The 14,145-nt window shown below is 41.2% G+C and overlaps 2 protein-coding genes and 1 long non-coding RNA gene across 10 annotated transcripts in view; 1 reads left to right on the forward strand and 2 right to left on the reverse strand.

Annotated features, from left to right (window-relative positions):
• cblb (Cbl proto-oncogene B, E3 ubiquitin protein ligase) overlaps window positions 1-856 on the reverse strand; it is a 44,268-nt gene extending 43,412 nt beyond the window's left edge. For all 6 annotated transcript variants that reach the window (XR_011684943.1, XM_071461536.1, XM_071461535.1 and 3 more), the window contains exon 1: window positions 286-856. The gene's annotated coding sequence lies outside the window, so the exon portion shown is untranslated. The remainder of the gene's footprint in view (window positions 1-285) is intronic.
• A 2,419-nt stretch (window positions 857-3,275) lies between these two features.
• Window positions 3,276-9,730, reverse strand: LOC139608076 (uncharacterized). The gene is made up of 3 exons (XR_011684944.1): window positions 9,579-9,730; window positions 8,788-9,228; window positions 3,276-4,180 (listed from the first exon to the last, which is right to left on the reverse strand). It is a non-coding gene; the product is annotated as an uncharacterized lncRNA (long non-coding RNA).
• LOC139608073 (extracellular matrix-binding protein ebh-like) overlaps window positions 7,828-14,145 on the forward strand; it is a 32,265-nt gene continuing 25,947 nt past the window's right edge. Inside the window, exons 1-4 of one of the 3 annotated variants that reach the window (XM_071461530.1) lie at window positions 7,828-8,458; window positions 8,640-8,710; window positions 9,945-10,142; window positions 12,230-13,932. In XM_071461530.1, coding sequence (XP_071317631.1) covers window positions 8,689-8,710; window positions 9,945-10,142; window positions 12,230-13,932 — 1,923 coding nt within the window. In that variant the 5' untranslated portion in view covers window positions 7,828-8,458; window positions 8,640-8,688. Of the gene's footprint in view, window positions 8,711-9,944; window positions 10,143-12,229; window positions 13,933-14,145 lie in introns of all 3 variants that reach the window. The other 2 variants (XM_071461532.1, XM_071461531.1) reach the window with 2 other exon arrangements.

Below are 14,145 nucleotides of genomic sequence, written 5' to 3' on the forward strand. Positions count from 1 at the left end.
TATGGATTAGTTTACACGTATCACTGTTAATACTGAGATCTCTTCCTATGTGGCCTTTGTGTGCTAAATGTGCTCGTGTTTAAATAGCTGTCGGATGTTACTTTGAGTTCTGCTCTTATTAAAGTAGCACATAACCATCCTACATGGTTTCCTGGGGCTGATTTTCAAAGAGACTGCCAGAACAAATCTTACTAGCATGTGAAGCCCAGAACCAGAGAAACTGTGGCGTTTCAACAAGGAACTCACATGAATCGATCATGCACTTTACACAAACTCCCAACTTACCAAACCACCAGGGGAAGGTCTGCTAGGATCCCTGCTGGTTTTGATCCACATCCAGCGCACAAAAACAAGGAGTTGCCCGGGTGTCCAGAGGAGAAGAGTGGTAGGAAAAGACTCCAGCGGGTATAATCCTGTTACTTCACTGTCAATTCTCCATATTTTACAGTTAAAGCTGTTCCGGAGAAGCTGTCGGGGTAGTTGGATAATCGTGAAGCTGGGAGGTCTGCACAGTATGTTTTCTACCTCGACATCAGTGTAAAGGTAGCTGATATTAAAAAATCTCATATCCACTTTCATATTTCAAAATAAAGCTCCAATTGAGGGACAAGATCATATACATTAAATTCGCATTTTAAAGCTTTTACTCACGTTTAATTGAATTTTATGGCTTAGTTGAGTGTTTAAATTAAACATTAGTGTTCTAATCTTCCTTTTACTTGTCCTTTCCACCAAATAGTGTTACATTCTATTCCTTTAATTTGAAGGTATGGTAATACTTCCTGTATTTTCTCTCTGTGTGTTGCTGACTTGATGCAGCTGTTCCAGCGGTAGGCATGGCGGTAGGAAGGTCAGTGGGAGTGTGAAGCAGTATTTTCCAGGAACCGACCAACGCAATGACAGAAGCGACAAGACACCCATTGGTGCCCTGTGAGGATGTCACTTGTGTCAAGTTTGACTCAGACAGAACAGCGACCCCCGGTGTCAACTCTCAACATAAAGGCTTTCTGATGAGACGGGAAAAGTTGACTCGCGGCAGAACAACATTGTAGGATCAGTGTAACGTCATGGTCCTGAATGATTTCAAAGTAAATCTTTTCCTTTTTTCTATGTAATAATGACTACGCTGTAGGAACGAGTAACGTTAGTAGTAGTGAACATAAACGCCTGTATACAATTTGTATACATTTCATTTTCTGGACTTTTACTGACTTACACATGATATTACTTAGAGTTGCACATTGTATGATTGTACGCATGAGTTCATGCTCTTATTTTGGAGGTAAACTTCCCTAACTTCCAGTGTGGTCTGTCTTCATGCTCGTGCCTTGATGCATCCACAGAGAAGAGTGACAGCAGAGCCCCTCCCAAAGAAGTCCGCACAACTCCTCTCACTCCGGGCAGTGTTGTACCGGAAATGACACAGGAAGCAGAATGAGTGTTAGGGACACTCACAGTTTTGGAAATGGTGTGAAGACAATAATTATTGGTACAATCATGTCGTAGTAATTACCACAAAAGGATTACAATAAACCGATAAAAGTTTAGAAGATTAACTCTACACACGTTTAAAAAGAAAAAAACATTAAAACAGCTATATCTAGTTCAATTCAAGAGAGAGAGACCAAGAACAGCTGTATATACCATTAGTAATGCTGTTATCAATAATACTAATATATAGTAGTAATAATAATAATAATAATAACAATAATAATGAGTGTTGTAGCGGCAGATCTGGATCCTTCTGCTCCAGGAACAGTGATACCTGCAGAGAGAGACAGAGAGGAGAAGCACAAACTACAGTATCTATAGATATATATCTATATATATATAGATATATAGAGAGAGAGAGCATTATGGGAATCCCCCAGCAGCATGACTAAGGGATGTGGTTCAGGACCTACCTTATAGTTAATAAGCCTTATCAAAGAGGACAGTTTGAAGCTTGATCTTAAATCTAGAGAGGGTGTCTCCTTCTCGAACACACACTAGGAGCTGTTTCCACAGCAGAGGAGCCTGATAGCTGGAGGCTCTGTCCCCCATTCTACTCAAGTGGGCCTGCATTTAGAGAGCGGAGCGTTCTGTCAGGATAATAGCGAACTTTAAGCTCTTTGAGATACATTTATGCCTGACTATTAACAGCTTTGTAGGTGAGGAGGAGGATTTAAAATTCTATTCTGGATTTTGTGGGCAGCCAATGCAGAGGAGCTAACACAGGAGAGATATGATCTCTTTTCCTAGTTCCTATCAGTACTCATGCTGCAGCATTTTGGACCAGCTGGAGGCTTTTCACTGAGTAACTGGGACATCCTGATAATAAAGAATGGCAGTAGTCCAGACACAACAAATACATATCCTGCTTTAGGTACATACAGCACTACATAATGTACATACTAATGCATGAATGTTTCATTCAACAGTGTCAGTCAATCAGTGAATAATGTCATGTAGCCTCAAGACTCTGAGTCTATGTTGGGACCTGAAGAGAGCTTTCCAAATAAACCACTGAATATCAACATAGAGAGGGCTGATTTTTGTTGTATGCTTTTTGTCTCATACAATTCATAGTCAGGGACTGCCGCTTGGCTTCACGTCATTGTTGTAAGAAGCATCAAGAAAGAGTACAAAAAAAGACTTGGTATGTGTATTTATTCTACAGTAATTCAATAGTGGTTGAGAAGAAATTAATGCTTCTAAATTTTTAATGAGTATTTTTTCTCATTAGATTTAGTTACTCTGACTTATATGAAAATATGGATGAAATGATACCTTGAATATTAAATCGTTATTTGCAGCACAACCTGTCTGCACTGACTATTTTCCCTTATTTGTTGCTATGGTGATCTTGACATGAAAGAGAGTGTAAAAGCTAGATAAATTTGTTATGTTTAGTGAATGACAGAATGCTGATTGTCTGTCTGTGGGGTTTAAACGCCATCCTATTCACTTTGACCTGATAAATGTTGGCAGTATGTCTGTTGTTGATCATTATGTCATTTGTCACATTTGAATGAAACTTTGCATTGACTGCAAATGTTGAGCCTATCTGTCAAATATTCTGTATGATATATATATATATATATATATTCATTCATCTGGAGAAATAAATACAGTACATTAAACTGAAATCATGATTTTCAAAGTGCAAATCAAGTCACATATTGAGATGTAAGGTCCAGATAGGATAACGGATGTGACTGTGCTAAACACTGTTCAATTTAATTCAATTCAATTTTATTTGTATAGCACCAAATCATAATATACATTATCTCAAGGCACTTTACAGGGTAAGGTCAAGACCTTACTTTGTTACAGAGAAAAACCCAACAGTTCCCACAAAGAGCAAGCGCTTGGCGACAGGGGGGAGGAAAAACTCCCTTTTAACAGGAAGAAACCTCCAACAGAACCGGGCTCAGGGTGGGCGGCCGTCTGCCTTGACCGGTTGGGTTTAGGAGAAGATAAAAAAGAGGGGGTGGGGGGAGGAGAGAGGAGAGAAGAGAGAGAGAGAGAGACCAGGAACAGCTGTGTAGGTAATGGTGTTATCAATAATAATGACAGGTAACAGTGGTTAATAGTAATGATGAGTAGTGGTGGATCTGGATCCTGCTGCTCCCGAGGCAGAGATACCTGCAGAATGAGGACAGAGAGGGAGAGAGAGGAGAAGCACAAACTACGGGAGAGAAAAAATACAAAGTTAATGGCATGAAGTCATCGAGAGAGAGAGGGAGAGAGACAGAAATAGAAAGAGAGCGCCCAGTGAATCATGGGAATCCCCCAGCAGTCTAGCTCCATAGCAGCATAACTAAGGGATGGGTCAGGACATACCCGAGACAGCCCTAACTATAAGCTTCACTAAACAGGACAGTTTTAAGCCTGATCTTAACACTGGGCAGCATTCACTTATGGAAATATTCAGATTCTTCACTTGTAGCTGTTGTAGGTGGTAGGTGGTGAGTTGGAGCAAACTTTTAACAATGTTATATAAAAAAATCTTAATCTATAAAGTAACTGGTAATTAAAGCTGTCCAATAAATGCAGTGAATGCACACAGGTGAGGTACAAGTACCTCAAATTTGTACTTATGTACAATGCTTGAGTAAATATACTTAGTTACATTCCTCCACCGGAAGCACTGAGCTGTCCTCTACAGTCTCCACAGCCCTGGTGGACCCTGTATAAACTGTATGATAGCTTTCTGTAGATGACACCCTGGACAAATCAGCAGGTCATCGCTTTAACAATTCAGAGACCAGATCACCTACAGAATTACTTGATTGAGCCTTAATGCACCTGACTGGTAGGCCTTTAATATGGGAGTGAAAATATAGCAAAGTGGAAACCATTTAAAATGCACACAGGGACAGGGATCCTTAGTGCAAAATTCTATTATCAGAATCAAGCTTGGAGGTACTTTTCAGGTCTGACATTTTCACATTTTCTGAAACCATTTCTTTTCCCTGTAAAAGTATCTAAATGGCCAAATAAAGTCAATGCACTTTATTGACATGTTGTATGGATGTATGGAAAATTTGGGTGTAAATTCACAGTGCATGATTAAATTCCACCTGTACTCTTGTGTATATTCTCCAAATATATATGATTGTTACACAAAAAGAAAGACCTGATGACTTCAAACCACATGGTATTTTTTTTAACCATTGTCATGTTTGTATTTTATCAACTGTGTCCAGAAAGGGAGTAGTTACAAACAAATTTTGTAATGTTTCTTGGACGTTTGCCTTTCACACAACTCCATTTAATTCAACACAGTCCCAAAAAGTGAGATTCAGCCAAATTCTACATCAGAATCAGAATCAGAATCAGAATCAGTTTTATTGCCAAGTATGTTTTCACATACAAGGAATTTTTTCTGGTGATTGGTGCAATTGATCAGCAACAGTGGGGCTCTCTAGCCTTGTTGATGAGGCTAATAGCAGATGGGAAGAAGCTATTTTTGTGGCGAGAGGTTTTGGTCCTGAAGGACCGCAGCCTCCTGCCAGAGGGGAGTGTCTCAAAGAGTTTGTGTCCAGGGTGGGAGGAGTCAGCTACAATCTTCCCTGCACGCCTCAGAGTCCTTGAGGCGTACAGGTCCTGGAGGGACGGAAGATTGCAGCCAATCACCTTCTCAGCAGAGTGGATGATACGCTGCAGTCTGTTATTGTCCCTCTCCGTGGCAGCAGCGTACCAGATGGTGATGGAGGAGGTGAGGATGGACTCAATGATGGAGGTGTAGAAGTTCACCATCATAGTCCTTGGCAGGTTGAACTTCTTCAATTGCCTCAGGAAATACATCCTCTGCTGAGCTTTTTTGATGAGGGAGCTGATGTTTAGCTCCCATTTGAGATCCTGTGTGATGGTGGTTCCCAAGAAGCGAAAATGCTCCACGGTAGCCACGGGGGAGTCGCACAGGGAGATGGGGGTGGGTGGGGCTGGGCTCTTCCTGAAGTCCACTATCATTTCCACTGTCTTCAGAGCGTTTAGCTCTAGGTTGTTCTGCCTGCACCAGGTCACCAGACGCTCAGTCTCCCACCTGTAGGCAGACTCATCGCCATCAGAGATGAGTCCAATGAGGGTGGTGTCGTCTGCAAACTTCAGGAGCTTGACAGACTGATGGCTGGAGGTGCAGGTGTTGGTGTACAGGGAGAAGAGCAGAGGAGAAAGAACGCAGCCTTGTGGGGATCCAGTGCTGATGGTCTGGGAGTCAGACACGTGCTTTCCTAGCTTCACGTGCTGGAAGTCGGTGATCCACCTGCAGGTGGAGTCAGGCACGCTCAGCTGGGAGAGCTTGTCCTGCAGCAGAGCCGGGATGATGGTGTTGAAGGCAGAGCTGAAGTCCACAAACAGGATCCTGGCATAGGTCCCTGAGGAGTCCAGGTGCTGGAGGATGAAGTGGAGAGCCATGTTGACGGCGTCGTCTACAGACCTGTTGGCTCTGTAGGCGAACTGCAGGGGGTCCAGGAGTGGGTCAGTGATGGATTTGAGGTGGGACAGGACAAGGCGCTCAAATGATTTCATGACCACAGAGGTCAGGGCAATGGGTCTATAGTCATTTAGTCCTGTGGGCCTTGGTTTTTTGGGGACAGGGATGATGGTGGAGGATTTTAAGCAGGCTGGCACGTGGCAGGTCTCCAGTGAGGTGTTGAAGATGTCTGTGAACACTGGAGACAGCTGATCAGCACAGTGCTTCAGGGATGATGGAGAGACAGAGTCAGGACCGGCTGCTTTGCGGGGGTTCTGCTTCTTAAAAAGCCTGTTGACATCTCTCTCCAGGATAGAGAAAGACGTTCCTTTGGTAGGGGAGGAGGGGGGTTCTGGTGTGGCTCTGATGTGGAGGTTAGTGTCAGGCTTGTCCCACTGTCTTTCAAAGCGGCAGTAGAACTCATTCAGATCGTTGGCCAGACGGAAGTCATTAATGGAGTGGGGGGGTTTAGGTTTGTAGTTTGTGATCTTTCTGAGCCCTTTCCAGACAGAAGCAGAGTCATTGGCTGAGAACTGGAGCTGAAGTTTCTCAGAGTACAGTCGTTTAGCTTCTCTCACCGCCTTGCTAAACCTGTACTTGGACTCTTTAAACTTGTCCCTGTCCCCACTCCTGAAAGCTTCCTCCTTTTGCCTCCTGAGCTGACTGAGCTGAGCTGTGAACCAGGGTTTGTCATTGTTATAACTCACCCTGGTGCATGATGGGATACAGCAGTCCTCACAGAAGCTGATGTATGACGTCACAGCCTCTGTGAACTCATCCAGACTGTTGGAAGCAGTCCTGAACACCTCCCAGTCAGTGCAGTCCAAACATGCCCGCAGATCCTCTATGGCTTCACTGCTCCACTGCTTCGATGTCCTCGCAACAGGTTTACACAGTTTTAGTTTCTGCCTGTATGTGGGAATCAGGTGGACCATGACATGGTCAGAGTGGCCCAGTGCAGCCCGGGGGACGGCGTGATAAGCACCACTGATTGTGGTGTAACAGTGGTCCAGAGTGTTCCCCTCTCTGGTCGGGCAATTAACAAACTGTCTGTATTTGGACAGTTCATGACTGAGGTCACCTTTGTTAAAGTCACCAAGGACAATAACTACGGAGTCCGGGTTGGTCTGCTCCACACACAGTATCTGGTCGGCGAGCGCCCGCTGTGCCTCCTGCACGTTGGCCTGTGGTGGGATGTAAACACCGACCAGGATGATTGAGGTGAACTCACGGGGGGAGTAGAAGGGCCTGCAGTTTATGATGAAAGTCTCCAGGTCAGGAGAACAGTGCTGCAGGATCACTGTCACGTCTTTGCACCAGCCACTGTTTGCATAAAAGCAGATTCCTCCACCCTTCGTTTTGCCGGACAGCTCTGTGTCGCGATCCGCTCTGAAGAGCTGGAAGCCGGCCAGCTCCAGCGCAGAGTCCGGAATCGATCCACACAGCCACGTCTCCGTGAAGCACAGGACGGAAGATGAGGAAAAGTCTCTGTTCTTCTGCACCAGTAGCTGAAGTTCATCCAGTTTGTTGGGCAGTGAACGCACCTTGGAGAGAAAGATACCTGGGAGAGGTGTGCGGAGTGCGCGCCGGCGGAGACGCGCAAGCGCACCGGCACGTTTTCCTCTCCTCCGGCGTTTCACTGCGAGAGCAACGGTCAGTGCACCTCTGACCAAAATGTCCAATAATCCCACAGATGAGTCGAGAAAAGTAGGAAAAAAATCCACTGGAGTTGTTTCTCTGATATTAATGAGCTCTTCTCTGGTGAAACCAAAGCAGAAAACTGGATTTATAAAGAAAATAAGGCAAAAAAATGCGCACCAAAACACCGAGGCAGCCATCCGCGGCGCCATGGCAACAGAACAATGTCCTATGTTTTCCATGATTGCCTTGTTGTCATGCATGTAGTTACATGGGAATTGTAATGCATGATTGCAATGAAACCATGCAGCCAGATAATATAAGCAAAAAATGTGATCCCTGTATTTCAGTCATTTAGTTCAGTTTAGTTTTGTTTAATTTTGTACCATATTTACCTATACTATAAAGTCAAGAGAAATGATTAGTGCACTTCTTTTAGTACTGGGAAAACATCAAAATATTAAAAAGTAGTACATCTTTTCTGCTTGTATGCATATATAATACATTTCTGAGTATGGGAGCAATTGCCTTCTTCATCAGGAGAGCTGAGGGAAACCCTGGACCCCACCCTTATCAGCTGAGACCAGACTGACAGAGCAAAATTTTTCACCACCCAAATATCACCCACTCATACACACACTTGCTGGGTGTAACATCTATCTGCCAACCAGATCTGGTGGTCAACAAACATGTGACATGAGGAGATATAATGTTGCCAGCCTTTTTCATCTCCACAGATCTCCACAAAACTTCACTCTGTCAAATGACCTGCGAAGATGTTCCTCATGCTCTAGGACTTTGAGTCTACATGGTTTACTTCACATGGTTTTTGTACAAAATTCAAGACAAAAAGAAGCTGGGGTAAGACAAAAATAATAATAATGAAATAAATAATATAAATGTTCAGTGGTTCAATACATTGACTCACTTATAAATATTTTTCATTATTTAATAAATAGGTTTGTTGTCATTGTAGTAATTAGAGTACTCATGTGTGTACCTAATAATGTTTAAATTCTAATTTTACATTATGCCCTCTCAGGACTGTGATCTCATGGGAAATATCAGTTTTGAATTTGTAACATGGAAACATGGCCAAACCCGGAGACCACAGTATGTATTGTTATTTTACTCCAAATTATTGTGTTTAGTTCTCAACAATAAAAATACAGGTATGTGTATAGGCCTACCTTTGAATGGCCGTCATATGGTAAACATATTTTCAGATGTTACTACAGGTTGCCTCTGTGTTTAAATTTGCTGCAAGTAGATTTTTTAATGAGTAATGTGCAGCTCCCCAAAAATAAAAAATGAAAAAGCACGGGAGTTGCCATGTCGCCGTCTTCACCACCATTGCCGTCAGTTTCTCCCGGTTTGTATTCCTTCAGTGCCAGACGTTCAATTTAATAAAACTTGAAAGACTCTCAATGCAGCAAAACACCTGTTTGCTCAAGTTAGGAGAGCAAAAAATATCTAACACAGTTCTGACTAATTGCCCTACGCCGAATCTCAGAAAACACAATTTAGTCAAAAATGTTGAGTTTTGTAAAAGTCTTACCTGTTGTAGCGTCCTGCGGTCTTTACTGTAAAATTCCCCCACCGATAAATTTTGACCATGATGCTTTGCAGATCTACAGCAACATGTTGTATACAGGTTTACGGAAAGCATATTGATTAGTCAGAGTGCGAATTATACAACAAAAATGGTAGGGGGGTGGTAATGTCATTAATATAATTTTTAATATAATAAAAATATAATATAGCATTAGTTTTCAGTGATATCATTTTACAAAATTGAGGCATTCTTACTGTCATGATCTTTTAAAAGGCATACAAAACTAAAATGTTGTTATTGAATCATGAGACAGTTTCAGAGTGACAGAGAGACCGTTGGTGTTAACCATAGTAACTCACTCACACGCGACGTGAGAGGATCATCATGGAAATAAATTACAATAACAGATTTGTGGATATTTCTCACTTTGCTCTGATGGTCTGATGAACTCCCTGCTGCTCTGTTTGTCTTGTCCGTGAGCCGTCTCTGTCTTATAGCACAGCAACCTTGAACTTACCATGCAAAATGATTATACTGAGTGTCAAATGGTGCTATTTGCGCCATTAGGGACTGTAGAAGCTGGTCATATACTATTAGATTTTCTAGGGGATTTAAAAACTGTTGTTTTTTTTCCTCTGTTGGATGGCGGGGGGGGGGGGGGGGGGGGGGGGTCCAAGACTGCTGCCAGAGTCAAATTACTACAGGCACATGTTTCTGCTGGTAAAATCTTCTAATGATTGGCAAGTATTATCAAATCCCTGTAAGAGAATTAACCACCAAAGTCATTTACAGTGGAGGAGTTAGAGGAGCAAATCATTGGTGGGGTGAGATCATTTGGAACCATGATGGAGCCACCCACACCCTTCAATGCAGCTCTGACGCCACTGGAACAAACAAGGGCGCTGATTGACATAACGGAGGAAGAGACACAGCCCTCAGTCAGTCTGTCACAGCAGGAACCTGAGCTCGTGGCTGATTCAGGTAAGACAGGTCCGTGTCTTACGTGTACGTTCAGGCAATAATAAAAGGGTCCATACTTCGGATTTTCTTTAGGCTACCCTAACAAACAGCAAAGAAGATCAGTGCTTGATTACTGTGGTCTGCACTTATCTTTTACTGATAGGATGCTTACAGTTCAAATTGATTGGCTGTGAAAACCACAGGGTGGAGTTCAATGACAAAATGTCTGGTGACGTTCCGTTACGCCTGGTGTTTATTATTGCCAGGTGGTGCCACCTGCTTATTTATGCCAGATGGTGCCAAGCATTTATTTAACACCTGGTGGCATAAGAATGGCACTTATAAACGCCTGGTGGTATTTAAAATGGTGTTTACAATACATCAAACGCCGGTGAAATGGAGACAAATAGTGACACTCTTTGCGTGCCATAACTATACAGCTAGCCCTGGCTCGTCCTGCAGCCCTCTTGTCCTGTGGGCGCACTGTATCTCCACTGTCTGCAGCCGGTGACAGTGTTTCCTGCTCTGTTCTGGTGGAGAACATATACCGAGCAGAGCAGAACAAGGACTGCCATCGCCAGCTGCAGACAGAGGGATAGCTGTCAGCAATTAGCTGTGACTGAACTTTTAAAATGAAATACCTAAATATAGCACCTATAGGGATTTGCCAATGGACAGTGATCTAAATGATCAACGAGTGCAATTGTACCTTTGCCAGTTAAAGACTTATTTGTTTTCCCAATTATGTGATTTATGTTCTTATTTTCTTGTGTTAAATTAATGTAAAGTTCAATTTGCCCTGCAAGTTTCACATGGCCATCCTTTGCATATTACCAATGCCCCTGCATGCACACATTTGGACCAGCTGATTTTCATTTTAAGTGCTTTATGTCTGTATGTACCACAATGTGATTAAACAGAGTGGAGGAAATTGACAGGCAGCATTAATTAATAACCTAATTAATAAATGTGGAAATGCACAGTGGGCTCTTCCCAAACAGTGTTGTCTACATTGACCAGCAGAGGTTCCCATGTACCAAATTATTATTAAAATCAATTTGGTATATATTTTCCTATTATCAAGATAAGCGAAGGTTTTTTTTTATAGCTGTTGTTCTTGTTGGCTGTAGCAGACACTACAACTTCGACTCAGAAATTCGTCAGTACTGAACCGTACATTAGTCCTATAGTGGATAAATCAGTCTGGCAAATTGATATTGATATTGTATTGATCATAATCATATTTGCAGAATGGAGCTTTTAGCCCATTTATTGAGCATAAAATAACCACAACTACGTATAATGAAGCTATTTTACACATTGATAGTCTCTATTGTAGACAGAGTGTCAACATGCATCAGACTTCAAAGGAAAAAATTCACAGAGATATTTCTGATCTTACTTGAACATTTAATGGGTTCTGTAAAATAGACAAGTAGTAAACAAACTGTCTGTCTGTCTGTGCTTGTATATTTTTACACTTTATAGAATGCCTATGGCAATTCTACCATCTGGCTTTTATTTTGAAATATTTACCTTTACTTCTGTGTCACCTGACTGCATTTATTCGTTCCCCAATTTAACAAGGAAAAATGAAAAAAGGGAATTTGCACCAAAATTGGTGATATTATTTATTATTTATTATTTGATATTGTTGTTTTTTGTTTTATAATTTTGACAACAAAAATGGAAAACAGCTCTTTTTTTTCCGTTTTAAGTTTAAAACAAGAAAATGGAATAGAAAACATCTACAGATCTCAGAGAAGAATGAGTGACATCATTGTCTGGACAGTATGAGAGGATCATATCTAACTGGATAACTAACTAAATGACATGCCTTTGTACTTACTTTTCTTTCCTGTAACTATCTTGTGTAAAATATCTTTCCTTGTTCTACTTGTCTTCTCTTTGGTGTCTCTACAGAGGATAAACATGCTCCAAATGTGTTTTTTATATTGACTTTTTAATCTGTTCTTACATCTATTTTCCAAACTAACTTTTTTCTAGTCTGGTTTAAAACAATAGAAGGTTCAGTGTAGAGTTGTGTCTTAGCAATGGTTGTATATGTTGGTCATTTATTAAACAAGTGACATTCTGTCCATTTTCGTAACCAACAGAGCAAAGACAACCGGACAGCACAGCGATAAACACCAAGCAGTTAGAGAACAATCAAACAACAGTCAACATGAAAACCAACAAGGAGATCATTAAAAGGCTAAGACAACTGACATATCAACTAATGGAGGAGTTTGAACAACAGTCAGAAGACACAGAAAGAAAGAGAAATGAAATTGGATACCTGAAGACAAAGACAGAAGAGCAACAGAAGGACATTGACAGATTGACAGCTGAAAAACATGATCAGTACTTATTAATAAAAACACTAAGATTAAAGATAGAACATTATGCTGAGAAACTCAAACAGAATAAAAATGAAGCCACTCAAGAAGAAAAGCAGTTTCTGAAAATACAGACTGAAATATCCCATGAGAGGGAAACTCTGGACAGGGTACGTCATGAGATCATTAATAAGCGACACAAGTTAGAGATGATCAAGTATGCTAAGACAAGACAAGTACCTAAGGAACCCAAAGAACCCATGGTTAAACGAGAACATGAGATAATGGAGAGTCTGTTGAGTGTAATTAACAAAAACCAGAAAGTAATGCTCGAAGCAAAGCAGGCAAAAGAACAAACTGAGAAAAGCATAGCAAACATAAAGCAAGAGTTAAAGAGCAGTAAAAAGGATATTTCACAACAGAGAGATCAACTTGAGAACTTCAAACATAATATAAAGTTAAATATCAACAAGATGAAGCAAAGGTGGTTGAAAATTCAAAGAGATACTCAAACGCAGAAAGCTGCAGTCTTAGAGTTGGAAAAGAGAGAAAAGCAGAAAAAAGGAACAGACACCGACACCTTTGACAGTGTGAAGGTAAAACTCAGAAGAATTTGGGAAGAGATAGAGAAACTTTGGGATGTGCTGGAAGACGGTGAACAACTGGAAGTGACTCTGAGAGAGGAGCCAAACATAGAGAGCGGTCAAATGGAAAACATGAAATCTGAAGCTCAAAAGCAACAAGACAGAGAAGTAATGAAGGCTTATATGGAGAAGCAAAAACAACAAATGAAACTTCAGCAGCTGGACAATAAGTTACAAATAAATAAAAAAAGAAAGTTGGAAGTGATGAACACTGAGACTGAAATGAAGAAAAGGAACCTGATGAAAATGGCAAGAATGAGCAGGAGAAAAAAAGAAAAGATCAGCAAAAAGAAGAAAGAGACTGAACATGCAAAACAAGACATGGAAGAAAGACAAGAAAAGTCTGAGGAGCAGAGGTCAGAGCAGGTGCTTGACGAGCAACATAAGGAAAGTCAGTTTGAGGAAAGCAGGGAGATTAGCACCATGAACAAAGTAAAAGCTGACATGCAAAGAGTGATTTCTGAAGTGCAAAAAATCAGAAAGATGCTGCACATGGTGAGAAAAGATAAAGAGCAAAGGAAGGGGACATTTATAGAAGAAAAGAACCAAATCAAATGGAGGAATTTTCAAGAAAAGAAAAAGAGACAGAAGCTAGAACAATGGCAGGAAAAGACCATAAAAGAGAGGGATGAGTTAGAAATCATGAAGATAAAGATGCAACAAAAAAGGAAGGAGGCTGAACAAAAATTGGAAGATACAATAACTGCAATTCTGACTGTGAGTGAGATGAAAGCTAACACTGAAAAAGCTGCTACCAAGATGAACGACGTGCAAGAGGAAATGCTCAAAGCCCAAAGGGAGATGGAAAAGAACAAGGAAGAAGTCAAAACTTACATGGTAAGTCATTATTTTTTCTTGGATCAATAATAAGTGTATTTGATCAAAATGTTTGACTGTCAGTCATTTGTTAATGGTATATACACTCACTGAGCACTAAAGTAGGAACACCTGCTTATTTATGCCACTATCCAATCATGTAGCAGAAGATCAGTGCATAAACTCATACAGATACAGATCAGGAGATTCAGTTTGTGTTCACAGCAAACATCA

The sequence above is a fragment of the Trachinotus anak genome, unplaced genomic scaffold (assembly GCF_046630095.1).
Source record: "Trachinotus anak isolate AG129_WGS33_773 ecotype Australia unplaced genomic scaffold, CSIRO_AGI_Tana_v1 ptg000024l, whole genome shotgun sequence".
Classification (NCBI taxonomy): domain Eukaryota; kingdom Metazoa; phylum Chordata; class Actinopteri; order Carangiformes; family Carangidae; genus Trachinotus; species Trachinotus anak.